The sequence below is a fragment of the Pseudorasbora parva genome, chromosome 6 (genome assembly GCF_024679245.1).
Source record: "Pseudorasbora parva isolate DD20220531a chromosome 6, ASM2467924v1, whole genome shotgun sequence".
NCBI classification, from domain to species: domain Eukaryota; kingdom Metazoa; phylum Chordata; class Actinopteri; order Cypriniformes; family Gobionidae; genus Pseudorasbora; species Pseudorasbora parva.
The window spans coordinates 2597163-2624982 of record NC_090177.1 but is presented as its reverse complement, the minus strand read 5'-3'; the positions used below and the strand labels follow the sequence as shown (position 1 = coordinate 2624982).

At 43.0% G+C, this 27820-nt stretch overlaps 1 protein-coding gene across 2 annotated transcripts in view; it reads right to left on the bottom strand.

The window, feature by feature from the left end:
• znhit6 (zinc finger HIT-type containing 6) overlaps window positions 1-27820 on the bottom strand; it is an 84304-nt gene that overhangs the window by 8698 nt on the left and 47786 nt on the right. For both annotated transcript variants that reach the window (XM_067445398.1, XM_067445399.1), the window contains exons 6-8: window positions 17939-18004; window positions 16690-16770; window positions 1339-1419 (exon numbers count right to left, since the gene is read on the bottom strand). In XM_067445398.1, coding sequence (XP_067301499.1) covers window positions 1339-1419; window positions 16690-16770; window positions 17939-18004 — 228 coding nt within the window. The remainder of the gene's footprint in view (window positions 1-1338; window positions 1420-16689; window positions 16771-17938; window positions 18005-27820) is intronic.

The following is a 27820-nucleotide window of genomic DNA, read 5'->3' as shown; positions in this document are numbered from 1 at the left end:
CTAAACACCTACACACACGCACACACACACACACACAACACCCCTAAACCTACCCATCACACACACACACACACACACACACACACACACACACACACACACACACACACACAGATCACCAGTGAAAAAACACACACACACACACACAAACACACACACACACACACACACACACACACACACACACACACACACACACACACACACACACACACACACAAACAATACCCCTACCCATCACACACACACACACACACACACACTGCCCCCTATCCCTAAACACCTACACACATGCACACACACACACACACACAACACCCCTAAACCTACCCACCACACACACGCAGACAGACAGACAGACACACACACACACACACACACACACACACACACACACACACACACAGCCCCTACCCCTAAACCTACACACATTGCCCCCTATCCCTAAACACCTACACACACGCACACACACACACACACACACACACACACAACACCCCTAAACCTACCCATCACAAACACACACACACACACACACAGATAGACACATACACACACACCTGTGGATCACCAGTGAACAACACCGTATTGTAAAATATCTTATTCAGGAAGGTCTGAAAAACGAATGCCATGCATTGTGTTAACATTATTCGCAGAAAGCGAGCCTCTGTAACAGAAGCACGTGTGAAGCCACTGATCCAGCAGTTCAGGCTCAGGCTTTACGGTTCTCACACGGCGCTCCGAAGGGGAAAACAAAACCATCCCTGACGAGTCCCAAAGCGCTCCGACTGCGTAACTCCGGGGGAATTTATGAGCGCTGATGTCATTCCCATAAGGCATTGTGTGTGTCGATTTCATATGAGGAGGAATAAATCAGGGAGAGGTCGTCAGCCAATCAAAAGCCTCCGTTATCCCAGGGTATGTTCAAGTTCTTACCAAAGACATCATAAAACACACACATATCACTCAAGAGGCATTTACAAGGACAGGAAGCCGAACACACACACGTCACGCGCTGAGATCGGGCCTAAAGCGATGAGAACATCAATAGGACCCTAACACTATTACTGGCCTTTTTCTTCTAGCGCTGCTCAGTATCATCTGGACTCAATGACACCAAATCTCAACGTTTTTCATGTTTTGCACAATATTTGGTTTCATAACTGCATTGGTCAGATGACCCAGTCTTTTGGGATTAGTCTACTTTGCTCTGATTGGGCAAAACAGACGACGTTCAGCCAATGAAGACCATAGGCGGGCATTATTTGACAGACAGTTAGATAGACAGAGTATCTTATATATAAGATATACTATATATATATATATACAGTATCTTACCTGAGAGATTTGGGTTGTTTCTGCTCTGCCTTCAGAAAGACTCGGATGTCCTCCTGAGGACTCTGGACGTAGACCTTTAACCTGGAAACGCAACAGACAACTCATAAAGAAACACTGCAAGTTCACATTAGGCAACATCACAATGTAGTGTGTGTATTTGTGAGGTTAAGCTTGTGTCCGTAGTTAGGCACTTTCTGATGGTGGTGAGTGTGTTTGGAAGAGAAAAACAGGCCTTTAAACAGCATTTTCCTTACATAACGTGACATAAGGGAGTAAAACTGGCTGGACACTAGAATGTGCATTACTAAAGTAAACCTGTTCATGGCCACAGGTGTATAACTCCAGCTCTAGGGCTGCAGACGCTTCTACACACATTAGTGAAAGAATGGGTCGCTCTCAGGAGCTCAGTGAACTCAAACGTGGGGCCGTGATAGGTTGCCCCCTGGGCAATAAGTCCATTCCTGACATTTCCTCACAACTAAATATTCCACGCTCAACTGTTAGTGGGATTATAACAAAGTGGAAGCCATTGGGGACAACAGCAACTCAGCCACGAAGTGTTAAATCCCAGAGCGGGGTCAGCGCATGCTGAGGGTCAGCAACTTTGTGCAAGGTCATTAGCTCCAGACCTCCAAACTTCTGTGGCCTTTAGAAGAGCTCAAGAACAGCGTAGAGAGCTTCATGGAATAGGTTTTCATAGACAAGCAGCTCATCCAAGCCTTACATCACCAAGAGTAATGCAAAGCGTGGGATTTGACCCACACCTGACCCTACCTCTACCCTTAAACTGACCCACACCTGACCCTAACTCTACCCTTAAACTGACCCACACCTGTCCCTAACTCTACCCTTAAACTGACCCATACCTGTCCCTAACTTTACCCTTAAACTGACCCACACCTGTCCCTAACTCTACCCTTAAACTGACCCACACCTGTCCCTAACTCTACCCTTAAACTGACCCACACCTGACCCTAACTCTACCCTTAAACTGACCCACACCTGTCCCTAACTCTACCCTTAAACTGACCCACACCTGTCCCTAACCCTACCCTTAAACTGACCCACACCTGTCCCTAACTCTACCCTTAAACTGACCCACACCTGTCCCTAACCCTACCCTTAAACTGACCCACACCTGTCCCTAACCCTACCCTTAAACTGACCCACACCTGTCCCTAACCCTACCCTTAAACTGACCCACACCTGACCCTAACTCTACCCTTAAACTGACCCACACCTGTCCCTAACCCTACCCTTAGACTGACCCACACCTGTCCCTAACCCTACCCTTAAACTGACCCACACCTGTCCCTAACCCTACCCTTAAACTGACCAACACCTGACCCTAACCCTACCCTTAAACTGACCCACACCTGTCCCTAACCCTACCCTTAAACTGACCCACACCTGTCCCTAACTCTACCCTTAAACTGACCCACACCTGACCCTAATTCTACCCTTAAACTGACCCACACCTGTCCCTAACTTTACCCTTAAACTGACCCACACTTGTCCCTAACTCTACCCTTAAACTGACCCACACCTGACCCTAATTCTACCCTTAAACTGACCCACACCTGTCCCTAACTTTACCCTTAAACTGACCCACACCTGACCCTAATTCTACCCTTAAACTGACCCACACCTGTCCCTAACTCTACCCTTAAACTGACCCACACCTGTCCCTAACTCTACCCTTAAACTGACCCACACCTGACCCTAATTCTACCCTTAAACTGACCCACACCTGACCCTAATTCTACCCTTAAACTGACCCACACCTGTCCCTAACTTTACCCTTAAACTGACCCACACCTGTCCCTAACTCTACCCTTAAACTGACCCACACCTGACCCTAATTCTACCCTTAAACTGACCCACACCTGTCCCTAACTTTACCCTTAAACTGACCCACACCTGTCCCTAACTCTACCCTTAAACTGACCCACAGCTGTCCCTAACTCTACCCTTAAACTGACCCACACCTGTCCCTAACTTTACCCTTAAACTGACCCACACCTGTCCCTAACTTTACCCTTAAACTGACCCACACCTGTCCCTAACTCTACCCTTAAACTGACCCACACCTGTCCCTAACTCTACCCTTAAACTGACCCACAGCTGTCCCTAACTCTACCCTTAAACTGACCCACACCTGTCCCTAACTTTACCCTTAAACTGACCCACACCTGTCCCTAACTTTACCCTTAAACTGACCCACACCTGTCCCTAACTCTACCCTTAAACTGACCCACACCTGTCCCTAACTCTACCCTTAAACTGACCCACAGCTGTCCCTAACTCTACCCTTAAACTGACCCACACCTGTCCCTAACTTTACCCTTAAACTGACCCACACCTGTCCCTAATTCTACCCTTAAACTGACCCACACCTGTCCCTAACTTTACCCTTAAACTGACCCACACCTGTCCCTAACTCTACCCTTAAACTGACCCACACCTGACCCTAATTCTACCCTTAAACTGACCCACACCTGTCCCTAATTCTACCCTTAAACTGACCCACACCTGTCCCTAACTTTACCCTTAAACTGACCCACACCTGTCCCTAACTCTACCCTTAAACTGACTCACACCTGTCCCTAACCCTACCCTTAAACTGACCCACACCTGTCCCTAACTCTACCCTTAAACTGACCAACACCTGACCCTAACTCTACCCTTAAACTGACCCACACCTGTCCCTAATTCTACCCTTAAACTGACCCACACCTGTCCCTAACTCTACCCTTAAACTGACTCACACCTGTCCCTAACCCTACCCTTAAACTGACCCACACCTGTCCCTAACTCTACCCTTAAACTGACCAACACCTGACCCTAACTCTACCCTTAAACTGACCCACACCTGTCCCTAATTCTACCCTTAAACTGACCCACACCTGTCCCTAACCCTACCCTTAAACTGACTCACACCTGTCCCTAACTCTACCCTTAAACTGACCCACACCTGTCCCTAACTTTACCCTTAAACTGACCCACACCTGTCCCTAACTCTACCCTTAAACTGACTCACACCTGTCCCTAACCCTACCCTTAAACTGACCCACACCTGTCCCTAACTCTACCCTTAAACTGACCAACACCTGTCCCTAACTCTACCCTTAAACTGACCCACACCTGTCCCTAACTCTACCCTTAAACTGACCCACACCTGTCCCTAACTCTACCCTTAAACTGACCCACACCTGTCCCTAACTCTACCCTTAAACTGACCCACACCTGTCCCTAACTCTACTCTTAAACTGACCCACACCTGTCCCTAACTCTACCCTTAAACTGACCCACACCTGTCCCTAACTCTACCCTTAAACTGACCCACACCTGTCCCTAACTCTACCCTTAAACTGACTCACACCTGTCCCTAACCCTACCCTTAAACTGACCCACACCTGTCCCTAACTCTACCCTTAAACTGACCAACACCTGTCCCTAACTCTACCCTTAAACTGACCCACACCTGTCCCTAACTCTACCCTTAAACTGACCCACACCTGTCCCTAACTCTACCCTTAAACTGACTCACACCTGTCCCTAACTCTACCCTTAAACTGACCCACACCTGTCCCTAACTCTACCCTTAAACTGACCCACACCTGTCCCTAACTCTATCCTTAAACTGACCCACACCTGTCCCTAACTCTACCCTTAAACTGACCCACACCTGTCCCTAACTCTATCCTTAAACTGACCCACACCTGTCCCTAACTCTACCCTTAAACTGACTCACACCTGTCCCTAACTCTACCCTTAAACTGACCCACACCTGTCCCTAACTCTATCCTTAAACTGACCCTAACCCTACCCTTAAACTGACCCACACCTGTCCCTAACTCTATCCTTAAACTGACCCTAACCCTACCCTTAAACTGACCCACACCACCATACCTGTGCCTAACTTTAGCCTTATCCACCTCAATATCAGCAGTGTTTTGCAATACAATATGAACACAGTAAGTACATTGTACTTATTTTTTAATATAAGTACATAGTAGATAAGGCCACCTAATATAAAGTGGGACCAGCTGATGGTTATCTAAAGTCATCATTCATTTCAGCCCCAGCTTTTATCGGAGCCGAATCCGACGCACACAAACACACTCACGTGGAACAAGCACAGCTGATGCCTGAAATCAGAACAATGCATCCAGGTTGCGTAACTAACAGAGACGAAGGGAAAAGGGTTTGGACATGATGGGGAATCCTTCAAACCTCCTCTGCCCTGTCAGGAGACGAGGAAAAGTTAATGTGATGTTTTCCAGACCCCATCAATTCATGTCTCAGAAAGACAGCAGCGAGACCAGCAGAGATATGGAGTTAAACGGTCTCAAAATCAATGCATCATTCACGTTATAGAGGATTCATATTCGCAAAACACACAAATGTACAACCAAATTTACAATCCTTGGAAAACACGTTTCTGAATGTTTCTACATCTACAAATGGATTGTTGGATCTGCTTTTGCAAATCACTGTTTGTGTTTGTGTGTGTGTGTGTGTGTGTGTGTAGACATCACATTCTTTTCAGCCAATCAGACGCTCAATGCTTTGACTCGAGAATAAGTGTTCTTAACTATATCAAGCCTTTTCAAATGTTAAACTTCATTGTAAAAATACAAATCTTTGTGAAAGATAAAATGGTATTTTGCGATTATAAATTATATGCAGTGTTATTTTGAAATCATTCGTTTTTTTGTATTTTTTATAAATATATCTTCAATATCTTTATCTTTGTATCGCCTGTTTTTATTTAAATTTTAGGTCAAGTTCTACTAAGTTTACATCAAGTTAAACTAAATGAAAAATGTTGCTTTGGCAACTAGATTATTTATATATTTTTTTTGTATTTAAAGTAATGGAAACTATTATGGTTATAGTTATGAATTGCAAATATTAGTGCATGGTTTTGACACAAACTTCCCATTTTGTTTTTATTTTGATTCACAAGCTTATGATTTGTTTCAGTTTTGATTTTTATGCGGCTTAACGTTTGATGCCCACGTTATTTCACATGCTTCTATCACTTGTTTATGCCTCTTCTCCTGTGTTTTGATTCAGGGATCAGTATTTGTTCAGAGGATGTGTAATAGCGCCCCCTAACAGCGGAGACGCGGAAAACCTGGACATTTCCGTAAATGGCGGGAAAAAATGTAAATGGTCTAAGTTAGCTATAATAAACCTACTTATGAGTTTTTGAATTGTAAATATTAGGTCAAGGTACTGACACAAACTTCCCGTTTTGTTTTTATTTTGATTCACAAGCTTATGATTTGTTTCAGTTTTGATTTTTTTGCAGCTTAACGTTTGATGCCCACGTTATTTCACATGCTTCTATCACTTGTTTATGCTTCTTCTCCTGTGTTTTGATTCAGGGATCAGTACTCGTTCGGAGGATGTGTAATTCCTGCCACTACGAGCTGAATAACACAAGGGATGTGTATTAAAGGGTTAGTTCACCCAAAAATGAAAATTATTTCATTAATTACTCCCCCTCATGTCGTTGGACACCCGTCAGACCTTCGTTCATCTTCAGAACACATATGAAGATATTTTAGTGTAAAGCTGAGAAAGGCTTCAGATAGGCCTCCATTGGCATTCAGTACATTCCCACTCTCAAGACCCATAAAGGCCCTAAACACATCGACACAAAGCCCATCTCACTACAGCAGCTGGACAATCATTTTGCAATTCGACGAAAATAGTTTGAGCGCACAAAAAAATCAAAATAACGACTTTATCTGCCAAGTTATTGTCTTCCGTGTAGGTCTCGGACGCTCCTCCTCTTCTGGGTCATGATCGGCGCGAATCATATTCTCGCGCATGCATCGAGTTAACGGCAATAACTTGGTAGATAAAGTCGTTATTTAGATTTTTGTGCACACAATAACTATTTTCGTCGTATTGTACCATTATTGTACAGCTGCTGTAGTGAGATGGACTTTGTATCGATGTGTTTAGTAGGGATGTAACGATATTGCGCTATCGCGGTGGTAAACGTGTCTCGATATCGTCGTGGTTGGGTTACAATATTAAAAGGACAGGTGTCTGTCAAAAAGCAAGAGGAGTAAACACAGTCCAGCAGAACAAATCATTGTTAACTGCATAGACCATGATCGTTAGCGACCCGGATCTATATTTAACATGGATAGACCTCAACCTGTCATGATAATATATAAAACTCCTGATATTAGTTACACTTACAGAAGAATAAAATAAAACCTATTTCGTGACCTTTTGGAGCTTGGAAGGGTTCAGTCTGAGCAGATGTTTAATACCATCATCATCTGTCCTCGTCAGAGCTGGTTTACCAGTATATTCAGCATCTGCTCATATTCGCCATCTCCAGCATATTCTCCAAACTCATTTTCAACGTCTTCAAAATCAATATTTTGATCACTGACAGCTTCTTGAGCACATCCATCATCAGTGACAGTGACACTAATATCTGATTGTGTTCAGTTCTTGCTCTCTGCTGTAAATCACTGAGCCATTTAGAGTTTTGCAGATTATAATTATTATAGTTTCGTTTTCTGTCAGAGGTAACTATGAGTGAAACGTCACTTCATCATTGCGTATCAGACATCGCCACCTTGTGGAATAAAGGTGAATTGCGCCCTTTTTCCTTATTATAGATTAATTTATCAGTGTGCAAAATTTATATATACGTACAATCCTACACACCTCGGGTCGTTAGCGACCCTATACCATTTTGACAAATACTAGAGAAAAAACAGGCATTCAATTATAAATCTATTATTGTTTTCTTGTTATATTGTTTAAAATGGATTGATTTGATGTCTAACTTTAAAAATGAATGAGGAGCAGGGTAGTGAATGACGCGACCCGAGGTATGCATTTAAGGGTTAAAGGCACTGTGATCAGCGTTTTATGTTGTCACAGATCTATGAATACAACAATAAATCCCCTGTTGACTGGCAAAAGCAGAATAAATGTCAGTATTGTTTTGCTATTATCTTCACAAACACTATCGAGAGCTATTTAACAATACCGTGAGCTTTTCCACAATATCGCAATAAATATCACACCGTGAGGTCAATATCGAAATTGTATCGTACCGTGAGATTTTGATATCGTTACATCCCTATTAGCTACATAAATCACTATTGTTTAGTGCCTTTATGGGTCTTGTGAGTGGGAATGGACTGAATGCCAATGGAGGCCTATCTGAAGCCTCTTAAAGCAAACAGGGTTAACTTTACTCCTTAAAGATGATATCCACCACTTTAACTGACTCGTCTGTACATGTTTAATGAGCTGCAGTTATGAAATAACATAAATCAGCTCTGATCTCTGGGGCAAAACTGTTGAAAGCCAGCGATGACTCTCACAATCACTTACAAAACTAATCAAACCCTCCCTGAAAGATGCCTTGAATCAAGAGCACGTCATCCCAGAGACGCCCAGCTCTATTCTTGTGTTGATTTTGTGGCCTATTATCACACCGTAAAGAGTTTATTTCTATCTCCAAACCACAGCTTTATTTCAGCATTCACGCTCGAGTCTGAATAAAAGGGCGGACGTTTCGTTCATCTGCAAGTCATAATAGTTATGTGTCTTGAACCAAATGGCTCTAAAACAGTTCCAAGAAGAAACAATCGCCACTTTCATCATTTTGTGGAAAAGTTAAAGAAAACGTAATCTGTCCCACTTTTTCCATGTCAGTCTGTCGTCAATAAACTCCGAGAGAGCCAGACACAATCTCACTGACTGACAATGCTGCGCTCATGCCACATTTCAGCTGTAAAAAGGCATCAAGATTACATCAGAAATGAGATGCAGACGTCAAGATATGTGAAAAAGTCATACATCACTATCAATGTCAGCGGCTCTGCTGAGATCCATGACGGATGTGTGTTTTAAAGCACCATCTTCATCCTAACATGACTACACTGCAAAAAATGCTTTTCTTACTCAGTATTTTTGTCTTGTTTCTAGTCAAAATATCAAAACAAATCTTAAAACAAGAAGTATTTACTAGACAAGCAAAAGTAATTGTCTTGTTTTGGGGAAAAATAACTCAAAATGAAGAGAGTTATTGCTTAAAATAAGATAAATAATCTGCCAATGGGGTGAGAAAAATAATCTTAATTCAAACAGAAAACAAGATTATCTCTCTCACCCCATTGGCAGATTATTGATCTTATTTTAAGCAAAAACTCTCTTCATTTTAAGTTATTTTTCCCAAAAAGATGACAATAATTTTTACTTGTCAAGTAAATGCTTCTTAATGTAAGAAATTTGTGATATTTGGACTAGAAACAAGACAGAAATACTAAGTAAGAAGAGCATTTTTTGCAGTGTATAATTACATTGAAGTATACTGCATTAATTATATTATATAATCCATATATAAAATTATATAATGACCTTATTAAAGGTGCACTATGTAGTATTTTTGCAGTAAAATATCCAAAAACCACAAGGCCGGTGTTATATATTTTGTTCAGTTGAGCTCTTACAATATCCCAAATGTTTCCAATTATTTGTAAATTGTGAGAAAATTGCTATTTAACTGAGGACCGGGACGTGTCAGAATAGCGTCTGAGGGAGTCGCCTGTCAATCGCGTCATATCTGCGCTACCCTCGGTGTCGTTTATTGTTTGGCAGAAGCGCTTAAAGGCCCTTTCACACTGGACGCGATTTTGACGCACGAATAATTTGCGCAAAGGTCTTATTTTTTGGTCAGCTGTTTGTGTAATGAGCGCTTCCACACCGATCGCGAATGTGGTGCGGGGATGAAAAAAGGACATTTTTTTTATTTATTTCAGTTTCGATTTTTTTTACTCTAGCGGAGTCAAAAACGGCTTCAACCAATAAAATACAAGGAAACAAAGGTGACGAAATGTCCAGTTGATGTCACGAGCTATTCACTCATTAACTTTTGCCAGGTGTGTCATACCTCAAGATATTACAGGTCTAGTCAAAGCTGTGCTTACTACTGTAGTAACTTAAGTTAACCTTTTATAAATCGTTTGTTCTTTTTCTAAACCTTATGTCGGCGATTGTGGAAAGTGAATGTGTTGCTGTATGTCTGTGGCACTTATATGTTTACATTGTGACTCAACTGGAAACAGTCCGGATCGATTGGTTCCCTGAAGTGTGTGTTAGTCTCGTCAGATGTGCTGCTGTCTCAGGATGAGATCCTCAAATTGTCCCACAGACTTAAGAAAGCAAGTGCAGATTCAGAACCGGCCATGATGAAGTTTTAGCTCCTGTACATGATTAGCATACCCCCCTTCAGACTCTGTTCTTCAAGACTGGGTTGCACCCGAAACCTTCTTCTCGGTCTTTTAAATAAAACGAAAAGCTCGTCTTCACTGTCCGTGTTTTCTCAGCTGACGCACCGAATGTTTTAGACTATTGGAGCTCTGAAACGTCGCAAATGCGTGTTGCGGCTGATGTGAATGGTTTTGACGCGAAATATTCGCTTATTCGTTTCGCTTTTTCGTTACGCGTCTGGTGTGAAAGGGCCTTTATTCTTAGCAGTGTGTACAAGTGAACGCACAGAGTAACGTCATAACCTCATTTTAAACACACTTAAATGTGTCTAATATGATAAACAGAGCTGCTTTACCTCATAATCATAACCGGAAACACGGAAATACTGCAGGCGCCCGGCGAATGTGTCCCATCCCTTCATAATAAAAGTCCCGGTGTTTGCGAGGCGGGTATTTGTATAACACTCGCTCCTGCTCTGCTTCACTACAGTAACGTTAATAACCGCATCCATGAACGTGATTTCTGCCTGAGTCCTATTTTCCACCGGCTGTGAGGTAAGTGAGTGGGTTGGACGCAGATCAATAACACCTGTCTCTTGTTCCAGTAATGAGCGCGGAGACGGGATAAAACACCAGCGGAACCGGAGACCAGGGAGAGAGAGAGTCGGACTGTTGGTGCGAGAACACAGAGACTGAGTTTACCCGGAAGCCGGAAGTGCCGCGAACCGGAAGTTATTGTTGCTTATGAGTTTGACTGAGAACACACGAAGAAGTGTGTTATTGACATTGAGAAAGAGAAAATAAAGATACGCATCAACAGTCCAGCCGACCCCTGTGTCCTCTTCCTTCCTTACTATATCGAACTTGTTACACTGGTGCCGAAACCCGGGAAGGAAGCAGGACAGCGCCGCCGCCATGACAACGCCCTCCGCCTCGCCATTTGCGGATATCATCAACTCCCTCGCGGTCCTCCACCAGGAACACCATCAGGCATTGCTGGACCTTCGGACCGAGCAGGAGCGCCGCTTCGAGGCGATCGTCCAAGGCCAGCAAGAGGACCGCGAGCGGTTCCGGAGCTGGATGGACCGGGAGGTTCGCGCCGAGGCCGCTGGGCGGGCCAGCGCACCGGTGCACGTGCCCCTACAGAAGATGGGGCCGGAAGACGACCCCGAGGCCTTCGTGGATCTGTTCCGGGTGGCCCCGGGCACAGTGGCCGGTGCGCCTCATCCCCCTTCTATCCGGCGAAGCCCAGGCGGCCGCGCAACATCTACCGGTCGCGAACCTCCTGGACTACGACGACCTGAAGCGGGCCATACTTCAGCGGGTCGGCCGGACCCCAGAACAACACCGCCAGCGTTTCCGCTCCCTGGAGTGGGGCGAGTCCGGTCGACCCTTCGCATTGGCCCAACAGCTCCGGGACGAGTGCCGCAGATGGCTGCTGGCCGGCGGCAGCGACGTGGACCATGTTGTCGATCTGGTGGTGCTGGAGCAGTTCATCACTCGGCTCCCCAGGAAGACCGCTGAGTGGGTCCAGTGCCACCGGCCCACGTCGCTGGAGACGGCCATCCACCTGGCGGAGGACCACCTGGTGGCGTGCCCGGGGGTCGGCGAACCCCCACTAACTTCTCTCTCTCTCTCTCCCCCCTCTCTCTTTCTCTCTCGACCTGTCCCTCTCCCCAGGTCCCGCCCTCCAGGCCCTCCTCGCGTCCCCCCCAGAGGCCGGGGTGGGATGGGCCTTGGACCGTCTGGGAGTTCGCGGGTCCCGCCCAGGGGGGCGGGGCCACTGGGGGCTGGTGGTGACAATGGCTCTGGTTCCGCCCCCTTTCCGCGCTCATCCTCCAACCCACTCCCCGCCGCAGGGGTGGCGGGTAAGCCTGGGCTGGCCTGCTGGCGGTGCGGTGATCCGGATCATTTTGTGGACCGATGTCCGAGGATGGACATCGGGACAATGATCCGGATCCCGGACGTCCAGCGGACCACCCCCGATCAAGCGGGAGAGTACCAAATTCCTGTAAGTATCAAGGGGGGTACATATCAGGCCTTGGTGGATTCAGGATGTAACCAAACCTCGATCCATCAAAGCCTGATGCAGCCTGGGGCATTGGATACAAGCCGCATGGTTAAGGTGCGGTGTGTGCACGGGGATGTGGTGGAATATCCTGTTGTCCCAGTCACGATACAGTTTAGGGGGAAAAAGCATAATGTTGAGGTGGCGGTTAGTCCCCACCTCCGGCATCCGCTGATTCTGGGGACGAATTGGCCCGCCTTTTCGGCGTTATTGGGGTCGTTATGCGCGGATGCCGCTTGGGGGAAAAAGGCTAGGAACGGGGCGGTGCGAGTGCAGGTTGGCGAGACTGATACGGGACCCTTGGGAACAGCTTCAGGGGAACCGAGCGGGGTTGAGAGACTGATTCTCTCGGACCGCGATGACTTCCCTCTGGAGCAGTCCCAAGATGAGACTCTAAAACATGCTTTCCAACAGGTCCGCACTATCGACGGTCAGTCCCTCCAACCCGCATTGCCCGTCACGTATCCTTATTTTGCCATAATTAAGGATCGGTTGTATCGAGTGACCCAAGACACTCAGACAAAGCTAGATACAACCCAGTTGTTAGTACCAAAGAGCCGCCGGGAAATGCTTTTCCAGGCGGCTCACTCTAACCCGATGGCGGGCCACCTGGGACAGGCGGCCACGCTGAATCGTTTAATGACCCGATTTTTATGGCCAGGCATTCATGACAATGTGCGCAGGTGGTGCGCGTCTTGTCCTGAATGTCAGTTGGTGAACCCACTGGCCGCCCAAAAAGCGCCATTGCGCCCCCTACCATTAATGCAGGTCCCCTTCGAGAGAATTGCGATGGACCTCATCGGGCCATTAGAGCGATCCGCACGCGGACATCGTTTTGCGCTAGTTATCGTGGACTACGCAACACGATATCCGGAAGCAGTGGCTCTCCGCAACATCTCGGCGAAGAGTGTTGCGGACGCACTGTTTCGTTTAATCTCCCGGGTGGGGATTCCGAGGGAAATCCTCACTGATCAAGGCAGGCGTTTATGTCACGCACGTTAAGCGAATTGTACGGATTATTGGGCATTAAATCCATTCGAACCAGCGTCTATCACCCACAAACAGACGGCTTGGTCGAACGATTTAATCGCACTCTTAAATCCATGATCCGTAAATTCGTACAGGAAGACGCCAAAAATTGGGATCGGTGGTTAGAACCCCTCTTATTTGCTGTGCGCGAGGTCCCGCAAGCCTCCACGGGGTTTTCCCCCTTCGAGCTTCTCTACGGTCGACTGCCACGGGGGGTGCTGGACGTCCTACGAGAAACTTGGGAGGAGGGGCCTTCGTTGGCCAAAAACGAAATTCAGTACGTCATGGACTTGCGAACAAAACTCCACACATTGGGGCGGCTATCTAGGGAGAATTTGTTGCAAGCCCAGGACCGCCAGAGCCGGTCATATAACAGGGGTACTAAACTACGCAAATTCACACCGGGAGAGAAAGTGCTCGTTCTACTCCCAACGTCGAGCTCAAAATTAATGTCAAAGTGGCAGGGGCCGTTTGAGGTCGCACGGCAGATAGGAGAGCTCGATTATGAAGTGATACGATCCGATAGGAACGGGGCACGTCAAATATACCACCTCAATCTGCTAAAAAAATGGAATGAGGTGGAATCGGTGTTGTTGGCAACGGTGATCGGGGGAGAGGATGATCTCGGGCCAGAGGCGAGCATTAAAGCACAATCAGTCGCGTTGGCCCCTGGGGGAGATCACCTCTCACCGTTACAACTCGCTGACTTATCGAAATTGCAGGCGGAATTCGCTGACGTGTTCTCGCCCCTACCGGGACGTACCGACTTGATTCAGCACCATATCGAGACCGAGCCGGGCGTGGTAGTTCGCAGCCGGCCGTATCGCTTGCCTGAGCACAAGAAAAAAGTAGTTCAGGACGAATTAGGCGCAATGCTCGGCCGAGCCCGATAGTTTTGGTCCCCAAAACAGACGGCTCGGTCAGGTTCTGTGTGGACGAGTTGCTTGATCGGTTAGGTACGGCTCGATTTTATTCGACACTGGACTTAACAAAGGGCTATTGGCAGATCCCCTTGTCTCCATTGTCCAAAGAAAAAACAGCTTTCACCACGCCGTTTGGATTACACCAATTTGTCACGCTTCCTTTCGGCTTGTTCGGGGCGCCCGCAACCTTCCAGCGACTCATGGATAGGATTTTGCGTCCCCATGCTGCATATGCTGCTGCGTACCTGGATGACATAGTGATTTATAGTCACGATTGGCAGCGGCATATGCAGCATGTGAGGGCGGTCCTGAGGTCGCTGAGGAGAGCGGGGCTCACGGCCAATCCGAAGAAGTGTGCGATTGGGCGGGTGGAAGTAAGGTATCTGGGCTTCCACTTGGGTCATGGGCAGGTGCGTCCCCAAATTGATAAGACTGCCGCAATTGCAACCTGTCCGAGGCCCAAGACCAAAAAGGAGGTAAGACAGTTCTTGGGGCTGGCGGGATATTATAGACGGTTTATACCAAATTATTCGGACCTCACCAGCCCTTTGACTGATCTTACTAGAAAGGGGCTACCAGATACGGTCCAGTGGACGGAGCCGTGTCAACAGGCTTTTACCCAAGTGAAGGCTGCTCTATGTGGCGGGCCGCTTTTACACTCCCCTGACTTTTCTCTCCCTTTCTTGTTGCAGACTGACGCGTCGGACAGGGGTTGGGCGCAGTCCTGGCCCAGGAGGTGGAGGGGGGAGAGCGGCCGGTGCTGTACATTAGCTGTAAGCTCTCCAAGAGGGAAGCTAAGTACAGCACCATAGAAAAGGAGTGTTTGGCCATCAGATGGGCCGTTCTCACTCTCCGCTATTACCTCCTGGGGCGGGAGTTCACTCTCTGTTCGGACCACGCTCCTCTCCAATGGCTCCACCGCATGAAGGATACCAACGCGCGGATCACCCGTTGGTATCTGGCTCTTCAGCCGTTTAAGTTCAAGGTGGTCCACAGGCCGGGTGCTCAGATGGCTGTGGCCGATTTCCTCTCCAGAAATGGGGGGGGGGGGCTGCAGGCCGGACGGCTCCCCGGCCTGAGTCGGGCGGTGGGGGTATGTGGCAAGGGGGGCGTGGTTCAGCGAGGTCTGCAGCGGGAGAGAGGGCCGCGAGACGAGCGGTAAGTGAGTGGGTTGGACGCAGATCAATAACACCTGTCTCTTGTTCCAGTAATGAGCGCGGAGACGGGATAAAACACCAGCGGAACCGGAGACCAGGGAGAGAGAGAGTCGGACTGTTGGTGCGAGAACACAGAGACTGAGTTTACCCGGAAGCCGGAAGTGCCGCGAACCGGAAGTTATTGTTGCTTATGAGTTTGACTGAGAACACACGAAGAAGTGTGTTATTGACATTGAGAAAGAGAAAATAAAGATACGCATCAACAGTCCAGCCGACCCCTGTGTCCTCTTCCTTCCTTACTATATCGAACTTGTTACATGCACCTTTAAATAAAACAATGTAATTTAATCTTGAATACATTTGATCGTACACAGTTAGAACAGTTGCGAGGCTTCTCTGAATAACGCAGATGTACATACGTGTACAGCTGCTAATAAGAGTCTGTAATATGGGTTAGGGTTATTACTGGTGCGAATGGCACACTTTGCATTGCTCGAGGATCAAGGCAAGAATGTGTCTGCGAACAGCGGCAAGTTTGACAAGATTGACGGAAAGGCCGTAAGAAAAAGTGTGTGGAAAGCCGTTATATTGAGATAGTGTGGGCATGTTTGCATATGCGGAAAGCCCTTATATGCCCAGGACGGGGCCATCCTCAAACTGTTCCCACAATGTTGGGAGCATGAAATTGTCCGAAATGTCTTGTATGCTGAAGCATTAAGAGTCCATTTCACTGGAACTAAGGGGCCAAGCACAACCCCTGAAAAACAACCCCACCCTATAATCCCCCCTCCACCAAACATTACACTTGGTACAATGCAGTCAAGCAAGTTTAATCGTGCAGCACTATGAACCCGTACACTCAAAGTCAGATAAATGTGGCATTGATGGGATGTTTGACAGGAGGTACATACTTTTGGCGTTTGACCGGATCTGATTCTAAAGGATGAATGTAGTCGGTGAGAATCTGATCGAGCTGTTTGTTATCAGGAAACCTGAGGAAAAGGGAAATCAACTAATGAAAAACAAATAAAACTGACAACAAAAAGAAATAACTTTTCTGTCAATATTTACACACCCATCATGCAGTTCTTGTCTATGCAACAGTTAATATTGGGGCAAAACCCTTTTGTAAGGCTCAATTTGATGGTCGAGAAACTGATTCTACTCATAACTATTGGCTCGTTATTTTTTCTCAGTTTTACTGTCTTGAGATTCAATTTTAATGGTTAAATTACATTTACAAAATCAAAATGCATGTCAAATAAATTATGAAAACTATACATTTAATACAAGTTTATAGACAATTTTATTTAGGGCCCTATGAAATCCACCCCCTGACCCCAAATTCTGTTTTAATTCTTCAGATTTTAATGGTTTAATTAAATGTTAATCAAAAAACAAGAATTGAATAATGTTTGATTTTTGTCAGAAATTGTGGGTTTTCCGTTTACATTTTTCTGGATTTTTGAAATAATTTAAATGCATTATCAACAATATGATATTTAAATAAATGTATAAAACATTAACGATTTTAAAGAATCATCTTAAATCTAAGATTTTAGATAAATCTTTGATTTTATTATATGTCCAGCCCTACTTTTGACTATTCATCCAAATTTTGGCAATGATATTGTCGATAATGACTGGATTCTGTTTAAGACATTGCAGAAATCTATACACTGCAAAATATGCTTTTCTTACTCAGTATTTTTGTCTTGTTTCTAGTCAAAATATCCACAAATGCTTACATTAAGAAACATTTACTAGACAAGCAAAAGTAATTGTCTTGTTTTGGGGAAAAATAACTCAAAATGAAGAGAGTTTTTGCTTAAAATAAGATCAATAATCTGCCAATGGGGTGAGAAAAATAATCTTAATTCAAACAGAAAACAAGATTATTTCTCTCACCCCATTGGCAGATTATTGATCTTATTTTAAGCAAAAACTCTCTTCATTTTGAGTTATTTTTCCCAAAACAAGACAATTACTTTTGCTTGTCTAGTAAATACTTCTTGTTTTAAGAATTTAGATGTTTGGACTAGAAACAAGACAAAAATACTGAGTAAGAAGAGCATTATTTGCAGTGTACAACATCATGAACCAAAGCACCAAATAAATGCTTTTAAAAACAGCGAAACAGAAGACAAGGGTGTCTTATACCTCTCTGAATAAACCGCATTGCTCTGAGGAAAATGGATCTTCAGATGCCAATGGAATCGCCCTTCCCTGCAGGATTAAAACCAGACAGATATTTCACAACTGAGTTATGGTTCCACCATCAAGACATACTTTAGATTTTTTATTCATGAAATACATACAGTAATTGTGCATAACACATATAGTGGGGGGAAAAACAAACAAGAACGGAAAAAAAAACAATAGACAACTGCTAAATAATGGGAAATAAAATAAATAAATAGGAAAGAGTAAGAAAAAACAAAAACCAGACAAACAAACAAAAAGGTAGTGAAAAGAAACCACTTCTTAGAATATGTACTTAGGGAGTAGTTAGATGTTGTTTTAAATGGCAATTAATGGAAAGACAACATACAATATACATCCCCTATATCAGCGTTTCCTAACCGGGGCGCCGTGTAAAAGGTGCACTTCCCCACACACTGCAAAATATGCTTTTCTTACTCAGTATTTTTGTCTTGTTTCTAGTCCAAACATGTAAAAATGCTTAAAACAAGAAGTATTTACTAGACAAGCAAAAGTAATTGTCTTGTTTTGGGGAAAAAATAACTCAAAATGAAGAGAGTTTTTTGCTTAAAATAAGATCAATAATCTGCCAATGGGGTGAGAAAAATAATCTTAATTCAAACAGAAAACAAGATTATCTCTCTCACCCCATTGGCAGATTATTTATCTTATTTTAAGCAAAAACTCAACTCCCCAAAACAAGACAATTACTTTTGCTTGTCTAGTAAATACTTCTTAGTGTAATATTTTGACTAGAAACAAGACAAAAATACTAAGCAAGAAAAGTATTTTTTGAAGTGCGGTTAATCTCACATCTGATGAGGCATCTTTAATATGGGTTGTATCTTGAAAATAATGCTTTATGTATGTTTCTGTCGATGGAAACACGTGCTGGCTCCTCAGTGATACACTTAAACAACAGCAATAATAAAAGAAAAACGGGCAAAACGGCCTCTCTTTGTAAACTTTGTTTTATGCATGCGAGTGCTGCCGTGATTTCATTTTTGCTCAGACAAAAAAGTATGTCAACATGTCCATCTTGCTGAGTATCCAAACAGAGATAGTCTGAATATGCCTCAAGTGAATGTTATACAGTCGAGAAAGACGACGCATATCCCTGTATTAGCTCTTAAAGGGGCAGTAGCCTTTACTCTGTTTAATGGCAAACAAAAGATAAGGACGTCACTCAATGCTCTTGATTGCTTTTGTAAGTTTAATAAGGATTAATCTTTCATTTAAACAGTTAAATATGAAGTTATTTTACATTCTCTACCTAAAAACTAATGTTAGACCTACCTGAATAACCTGAAAAGCATTGTTTATTTTATTAATATCTTTGCTCAATAGTATTTATTTGTGCTGCTGAGTGTATTTAAGTTATTTGTTCTTATTTTCTTTATTTTTATTTGACAGTAGTCCTATTTCCCCTATATTTAGCAAATACAGAACCGTACTAATAAACCGTGAACCTAAAACCGTGATACAAACCGACCTGTGAGCAATCTGTACACTGTAAAAAATTATATATTCAATAAGTTATGACAACGTATGTTTTTACAGTGTTTTAACTAGGGCCGGGACTTTAACGCATTCATTAAGAATAATTAATTACGGGACTTTAACGCGTTAATTAATTAAAGACCGATTATACTGGAACACCAACTAGCGCTCACGAGTCGCGACAACAACAAACTAGGGATGCACGATATTATCGGCACGACTTCGGAATCGGCCGATAAACGCTTAAAATATAAAAATCGGCATCGGTCGATATGAAAACATTATGCCGATATGCCTTGCCGATATGATAACGTGTTGATATGCGCCTGCAATAACTCACGTGTGCAAGGAGTGCTACAGCGATAAGACCATGTCAGCACTGCAGTCATTCTTCAAGTGAAAACAAGAAAATACATTGCATGTACAGTGATTTATATTGACTGTTTTTAAATGCTGCCTTGAATTTCTGAATGCACGTACAGAAGGACGTGACCGTCAGCAGCAGATTTGCCACGTTTTCACAACAAAACGATCCCAAAACAAGCCCAATCGCGTCTCCCCACTCTCTAGCGCGTGCGGCAGCCTCCACAGCAGCAGAAGCTCCTCCAGGTCCTAGTCCCCTCCAGCTAGACCGCTATATATTTATACATGCACTGGGGGCGCTGTTGTTACACTAATACAATGAAAAGTAGAATACACAAATAAATTGAAGTTACTTCTTGTTCTGAATAAACAAATCAGTAATGATGTCATAAATCACAAGCATGACACTTGTAAATTAAATACTTTTATATACAGTGTATTAATCTGTAATAAAATTTTACGAAATGGATGATGAAAAATAATCCAAGGAGCTCTACAATAATTGTAGAATTAAAAGACAGCGTCAATGGATGTCATGCCACCCCCACTTCATGTGCACAAACGTTAAATCCAAAAATACAATATTTAGGTTACAGCTGCATCTGGGGTGAAAAATTACTGACTTTATTATTGTTATTTTCAGAGCTTTTAATATACTCTTATCATAAAAAGAACTTTATTAACATTTATTTATCTTCAACAAGAAGGATACCTCAGAAATCTGAAACCAGAATGAAAAAAAATAGTTTTTCCCCAAAATGGTGTTGTTTCCAAACAAAGGGAAAAAATAAACATATATCGGCATCGGTATCGGCATCGGCCAAAATGAGCTGAAAAATATCGGCATATCGGATATCGGCAAAAATCCAATATCGTGCATCCCTACAACAAACCATAGTGAACATGAGCGAAGAAGCTGATGAGAGCGCTCTGCTTGGCCCCGTGGATGGGACATTTTGTTTTAAATAAACGAAAGGATGGAAGCGTCGACAAGAGCACGGTTGTGTGTAAGCGATACAACAGGGAATTAGCGTATCACCGCAGCACATCGAGCCGCAAATATCACAAATACGCTTTTGCTACACTTAATGGCAAACATTACGCTGGTCTGCTGGACTGAAATAAATAAACTATATTTTGTGGATTAAGCTTATGTGTTCAGTCATTATTCAATGGTATACTAAAAATACATATGAAAAATTACTTCTCACTGTTCTCAGGTCAAATATTTATGCAATTAAAATGCGATTCATTTCGATTAATTAATTACAAAGCCTCTAATTAATTAGATTAATTTTTTTAATCGAGTCCTGGCCCTAGTTTTAACTCATCAAGATAAGTTAAGAAATGTAAAACTTTTTTTTATTAGACTGTGACCTGGTTGCCTTAAAATTTTGAGTTCACTGAAATTAAAAATTTGAGTTAATACAATGAACATTTTTTTGAGATTTGACAACTTTTATTAAAATATTATTAAAAGATTTTGTAAGCATATTGGGTAATTGTTTGCATTTTATTTTTGATGACGCAGTGAAGCCAAATTGTGCTATTTTCATGATTTATCACATTTTTATGTGGTTTAGATACAATAATATTTGAGTTTCTATTTATTAAACAAATTTCCTTCATTGTATTAACTCAAATTTTTAATTTCAATAAACTCAAAATTTTAAGGCAACCAGGTTACTTACTTTTTTAAGTTAAACCAACAAAAACCAACAATTTTTTTTTACAGTGTAGTTAAACAAGATGTAACTCATTTTTTAAAGTCAGTTTAACATAATTTAAGTTGAAATAACTTAAACATCCAAGTCGATTGTACTGCAAGAGTTCAAAATGTACAGTGTACCATTAAACCCCTAAGCTTAACGTTTGTGAGGGGGTGCCACAACATTTAGAACATTTTCAAAGGGTGCCATGACTGAAAAAAGGGTGGGAAACACTGCCCTATATCATCAGAGCAACCATCCGAAAATCAGATCGACGTGAACCACTGAAACCTTCGAACAGAAAGAAAGCTCAGTTTAACGGCCAAAAACAAAGCTTTTCCAGTAATGAAACTCTAACTTGACAAAGCTGGACAGTCCAGAGAACATCACTTTGTACAATAATAACCCGGTTTGCATGATTCAGATTGCACATGTGTTGATCCAGGCCTGTCTGGCATCATGCTGAGTATTTACTGGAACAACATGCTGGAGCGTGGCCCATTCTGACAGGCCAAATGCTAATGCAATCGAGAAGGTGTGTGTGTTTGGAGGGAGCGAATCAATGCTGGGCATCATGGTTATGATGACGATAATTCAGCTGGCCGAATCCCCATGTTGAGCGGCAGAACTGGAGTACAGACAATAAAACCAGAGATTTCTTTACACGATCCAAAGAACATGAAATACAGCTGACCGCTTCCACAGCTGCTGCTAATAGTTTTACACTCAAGACCTCTTAATGCACAATGCAGAAAGCTTGGCTCTGTCAGTGTGATCCTGGCACTGATCGGATTCAATACACTGCAAAAAACGCTCTTCTTACTCAGTCATTTTGTCTTGTTTCTAGTCTAGTTTTTAAGTCTAGATGCATTTACTAGATAAGTAAAACGACATGAGATAATTTTCCTTGTTTTCTTGAAAATAAAATCTAAATTAAGCGAGTTTCTGCTTAAAACAGGCAAAATGATCTGCCAATGGGGTGAGAAAAATAATCTTATTCCTGATTGAAATCTTGTTTCTTGTTTCCGTCCCAGACAAAAAAAATGGGATTATTTTTCTCACCCCATTGGCAGATCATTTTGCCTGTTTTAAGCAGAAACTCACTTCATTTTGATATTTTCCCCCTGAAAACAAGCAAAAATATCTTATGTCGTTTTACTTATCTAGTAAATGCATCTGGATTTAAGAATTATTAGATATTTAGACTAGAAACAAGACAAAATGACTGAATAAGAAGAGCATTTTTACAGTGTATGAGGACGAATAGAAACCTCTTAATGCCCCATGCACGATCCAGAAAACTTGGCTCTGTCAGTATGATCCTGGCACTGATCTGCTTCAATATGAGGACGAATAGAAGCCAAATACAAGCCCCATGAGTGCTGTAATCCGCCGGATCCCACCGGTGTCAGACCAGCGGCGCCGCTGTAGGGCTCATGGATGCCAAGAGCAAACTGATGAAGATGTCACAGCGATTTGTCAAATTCAGGTTGAAGCAATAAGCCACGAGATTTGCTTCACAGCAAAGTTGAGGTTGCCATACAACTTAATCTCAATCGATCAGTCGATTTGGGTGCAACTTCCCGGACTATTGATTGTGTTCACTAAGCAGCTAGATTAAGAATAAAACAACAAGCTCTGCGATCATCACAGCATTAGGATGGATGGAGTGGATTGATGGATGGTTTGAATGGATATATGAAAGAATGAATGAAGTTTATTGGAAGGATGGGATGGATGGATAGAGTGATGGATGAATGGATGGAGTGGACTGGAAGGATGGATAGATGAATGAATTAATGAATGAATTAATGGATGGTTGGATGGAGTAAATTGGAAGGAAGTATGGATGGATGGAATGATTATTGAATGGATGGTTGGGTGGATGGATGGATTTGATTGGATGATGGAGTGAATTGGAAGGAAGGAAGGATGGATGGATGGAATGATGAATGAGGGGATGGTTAGGTGGATGGATGGATTGGATGGATGGATGGGGTGAATTGGAAGGAAGGATGGATGGATGGATAAATGGAATGAATGATGAATGAGTGGATGGTTGAGTGGATGGATGGATTGGATGATGGAATGAATTGGAAGGAAGGATGGATGGATGGAGTGAATTGGAAGGATGGGGTGAATGGATGGAGTGAATTGGAAGGATGGAATGGAGGGATGGAGTGAATTTGGAAGGATGGAATGGATCAATGGATGAAGTGGACTGGAAGGATGTATGGATGGAATGATGAATGAGTGGATGGTTGGGTGGGTGGATGGATTGGATGATGGAATGAATTGGAAGGAAGGATGGATGGATGGATAAATGGAATGAATGATGAATGAGTGGATGGTTGAGTGGATGGATGGATTGGATGATGGAATGAATTGGAAGGAAGGATGGATGGATGGAGTGAATTGGAAGGATGGGGTGAATGGATGGAGTGAATTGGAAGGATGGGGTGAATGGATGGAGTGAATTGGAAGGATGGAATGGAGGGATGGAGTGAATTTGGAAGGATGGAATGGATCAATGGATGAAGTGGACTGGAAGGATGTATGGATGGAATGATGAATGAGTGGATGGTTGGATGGATGGATGGATGGATTTGATTGGATGATGGAGTGAATTGGAAGTAAGTATGGATAGATGGAATGATTATTGAGTGGATGGTTGGATGGATGGATGGATGGATTTGATTGGATGATGGAGTGAATTAGAAGGAAGTATGGATGGATGGAATGATTATTGAGTGGATGGTTGGATGGATGGATGGATGGATGGATTTGATTGGATGATGGAGTGAATTAGAAGGAAGTATGGATGGATGGAATGATTATTGAGTGGATGGTTGGATGGATGGATGGATTTGATTGGATGATGGAGTGAATTGGAAGGAAGTATGGATGGATGGAATGATTATTGAGTGGATGGTTGGATGGATGGGTGGATGGATTTGATTGGATGATGGAGTGAATTAGAAGTAAGTATGGATGGATGGAATGATTATTGAGTGGATGGTTGGATGATGGATGGATGGATTGGATGATGGAGTGAATTAGAAGGAAGTATGGATGGATGGAATGATTATTGAGTGGATGGTTGGATGGATGGATGGATGGATTTGATTGGATGATGGAGTGAATTAGAAGTAAGTATGGATGGATGGAATGATTATTGAGTGGATGGTTGGATGATGGATGGATTTGATTGGATGATGGAGTGAATTAGAAGGAAGTATGGATGGATGGAATGATTATTGAGTGGATGGTTGGATGGATGGATGGATGGATTTGATTGGATGATGGAGTGAATTAGAAGTAAGGATGGATGGATGGAATGATTATTGAGTGGATGGTTGGATGATGGATGGATTTGATTGGATGATGGAGTGAATTAGAAGGAAGTATGGATGGATGGAATGATTATTGAGTGGATGGTTGGATGATGGATGGATTTTATTGGATGATGGAGTGAATTAGAAGGAAGTATGGATGGATGGAATGATTATTGAGTGGATGGTTGGATGGATGGATGGATGGATTTGATTGGATGATGGAGTGAATTAGAAGTAAGGATGGATGGATGGAATGATTATTGAGTGGATGGTTGGATGATGGATGGATGGATTGGATGATGGAGTGAATTAGAAGGAAGTATGGATGGATGGAATGATTATTGAGTGGATGGTTGGATGGATGGATGGATGGATTTGATTGGATGATGGAGTGAATTAGAAGTAAGTATGGATGGATGGAATGATTATTGAGTGGATGGTTGGATGGATGGATGGATTTGATTGGATGATGGAGTGAATTGGAAGGAAGGATGTATGGATGGAATGATGAATGAGTGGATGGTTGGGTGGATGGATGGATTGGATGGATGGTGTGTGTGTCCTCTCTCTCAGAATTTTTCTAGAACGTCAGATGCCATTTACATTAAATAACACAAACAGACCGCCGTTTACTAAACGATTGATCGGGCCAGACTAAATAACGTAAATCACTGAGTTATTAACCGAGGCTAAAGCGTAGAGGTGAGACGCATCAATTTGAGGCAAATCGATCAGAGGTTTGAATCTGCCTTTTGCTAAACTTGCTCTACTCCCTTTTCCCATCACATATCAGATCGGAAAGGCATTTATTTTCAATGAAAATGGAGAAAATATTTGAAAAGTGGAACTAAAGCGTCTAACATGTTTAATAATAAGTGTGTCTCGGTTAGGGGTAGGTACACAGACATGAGCTGAATTAGAGACCATAAAAGGGAGTGGGTCCGATATCATTGGTCGTAAAAAGTGGGTGGGCCTTCCCACACACACACACACACACACACACACACACACGGTTCCGACGCCCATGCCCAGCACTGACTTATTTGCTACGGATGTCATGTATCACATGACTAGAGCCAGAGGAATCTTTGATATGCCAATCGTCTGCTGACTCATCTGCTTCCACAAAACCCTGCGTGCCAATCCCAGAGAGAGTCGATCCAGATGGCACGGTTACACAACAGCCCCTCCAAAACACACATTTCAGACGCCAGATCAGATATCAAGGCCCTGGCAGAAGAGCTTCACTGCAAAAAATGCTTTCCTTACTCAGTATTTTTGTCTTGTTTCTAGTCCAAACATCTAACAATTCTTAAAACAAGAAGTATTTACTAGACAAGCAAAAGTAATTGTCTTGTTTTGGGAAAATAACTCAAAATGAAGAGAGTTTTTGCTTAAAATAAGATAAATAATCTGCCAATGGGGTGAGAGAAATAATCTTAATTCAAACAGACGACAATATTATTTTTCTCACCCCATTGGCAGATTATTGATCTGTGCATGTTCTGAATGAGCCACTGTATGTCCCGACTTATTGCACCTTATCTGTTTATAATTGTTTTAGTTGACCTTTGTTCTTATCTTTGGTTATTGTTATTTTATATGTTCATTTGAGGTAAATATGATGAGTGTAAACTTGGTTTAATTGATGGAAATAGTAAGTTTGACAGTAAGGTTTGAGTGTGTGTAAATCTGTGGAGGGTATGATGAGTGAGAATGAAGAAGGTTTCTGAGTATAAATCAGGGAATAGAGATCAAAATGGATGTTATGAACGTGTTTGAGAAAGAAATGAAGGAGAGGTGTTCTAATAAAGATGGTACACTGTACCATTGTGGATCTGACCATTTTATGTAATTTATTTATTTTAATTATCTTCACAACTGTCTTATTTATCCTTGTTTTTAATGTTTAATTCGTACACATGGTATTCTTTTTTCTCATGCATGTTATCACTATTTAAATTCATTTCTATGTAAAGCACTTTGAATTGGGTATGAAATGTGCTACACAATAATAGTTGCCTTATTTTAAGCAAAAACTCTCTTCATTTAGAGTTATTTTTCACCAAAATAAGACATTTACTTTTGCTTGTCTAGTAAATACTTCTTGTTTTAAGAATTTTTTGATGTTTGGACTAGAAACAAGACAAAAATACTGAGTAAGAAAAGTGCAGCAGGTTTTTTCAGTGCAGCAGGTCAGGGTGTAGGTTTGGGTTTGGTTGGTGCAGAAAAGGGCTTTCCTTTCACAGGTGTAAAGCCGCTCCAGGCACAGGAATTTATGAGTTTGCACAGGCTTGGCGGCCCGCTGGAGAAGGCCTGGACTACCAGGTGCGAAGGCATTGTTACGCCTCCAATGGAAACTTTTTTTTAAGCTCCTAATGGAAAAAGCGATGTGATGCATTGCTTCCCCAACATTTTTTTGGCTTTTTCACTTCATCTAAACATTCTTAAAGCGTTAGTTCACCTAAAAATGAAATGTCTGTCATTAACTCTTCCCCCTAATGTCCCGTAAGACCTCCGTTCATCTTCACACACAGCTTAACCCTTGTGTGGTGTTTGGGTCTATTGGACCCGTTTTCATTTTTTATCAAAAGAAAAATGATACGATTATTTATTTTTTCTCCATGAGTGGAGTGAAGTGGATGGAGTGAAGTGGTGGAGTGAAGTGGGTGGAGTGATGGAGTGAAGTGGATGGAGTGAAGTGGGTGGAGTGAAGTGATGGAGTGAAGTGGGTGGAGTGATGGAGTGAAGTGGATGGAGTGAAGTGATGGAGTGAAGTGGATGGAGTGATGGAGTGAAGTGATGGAGTGATGTGAAGTGATGGAGTGAAGTGGATGGAGTGAAGCGGAGTGATGGAGTGAAGTGGATGGAGTGAAGTGGAGTGATGGAGTGAAGTGGATGGAGTAAAGTGGAGTGATGGAGTGAAGTGGATG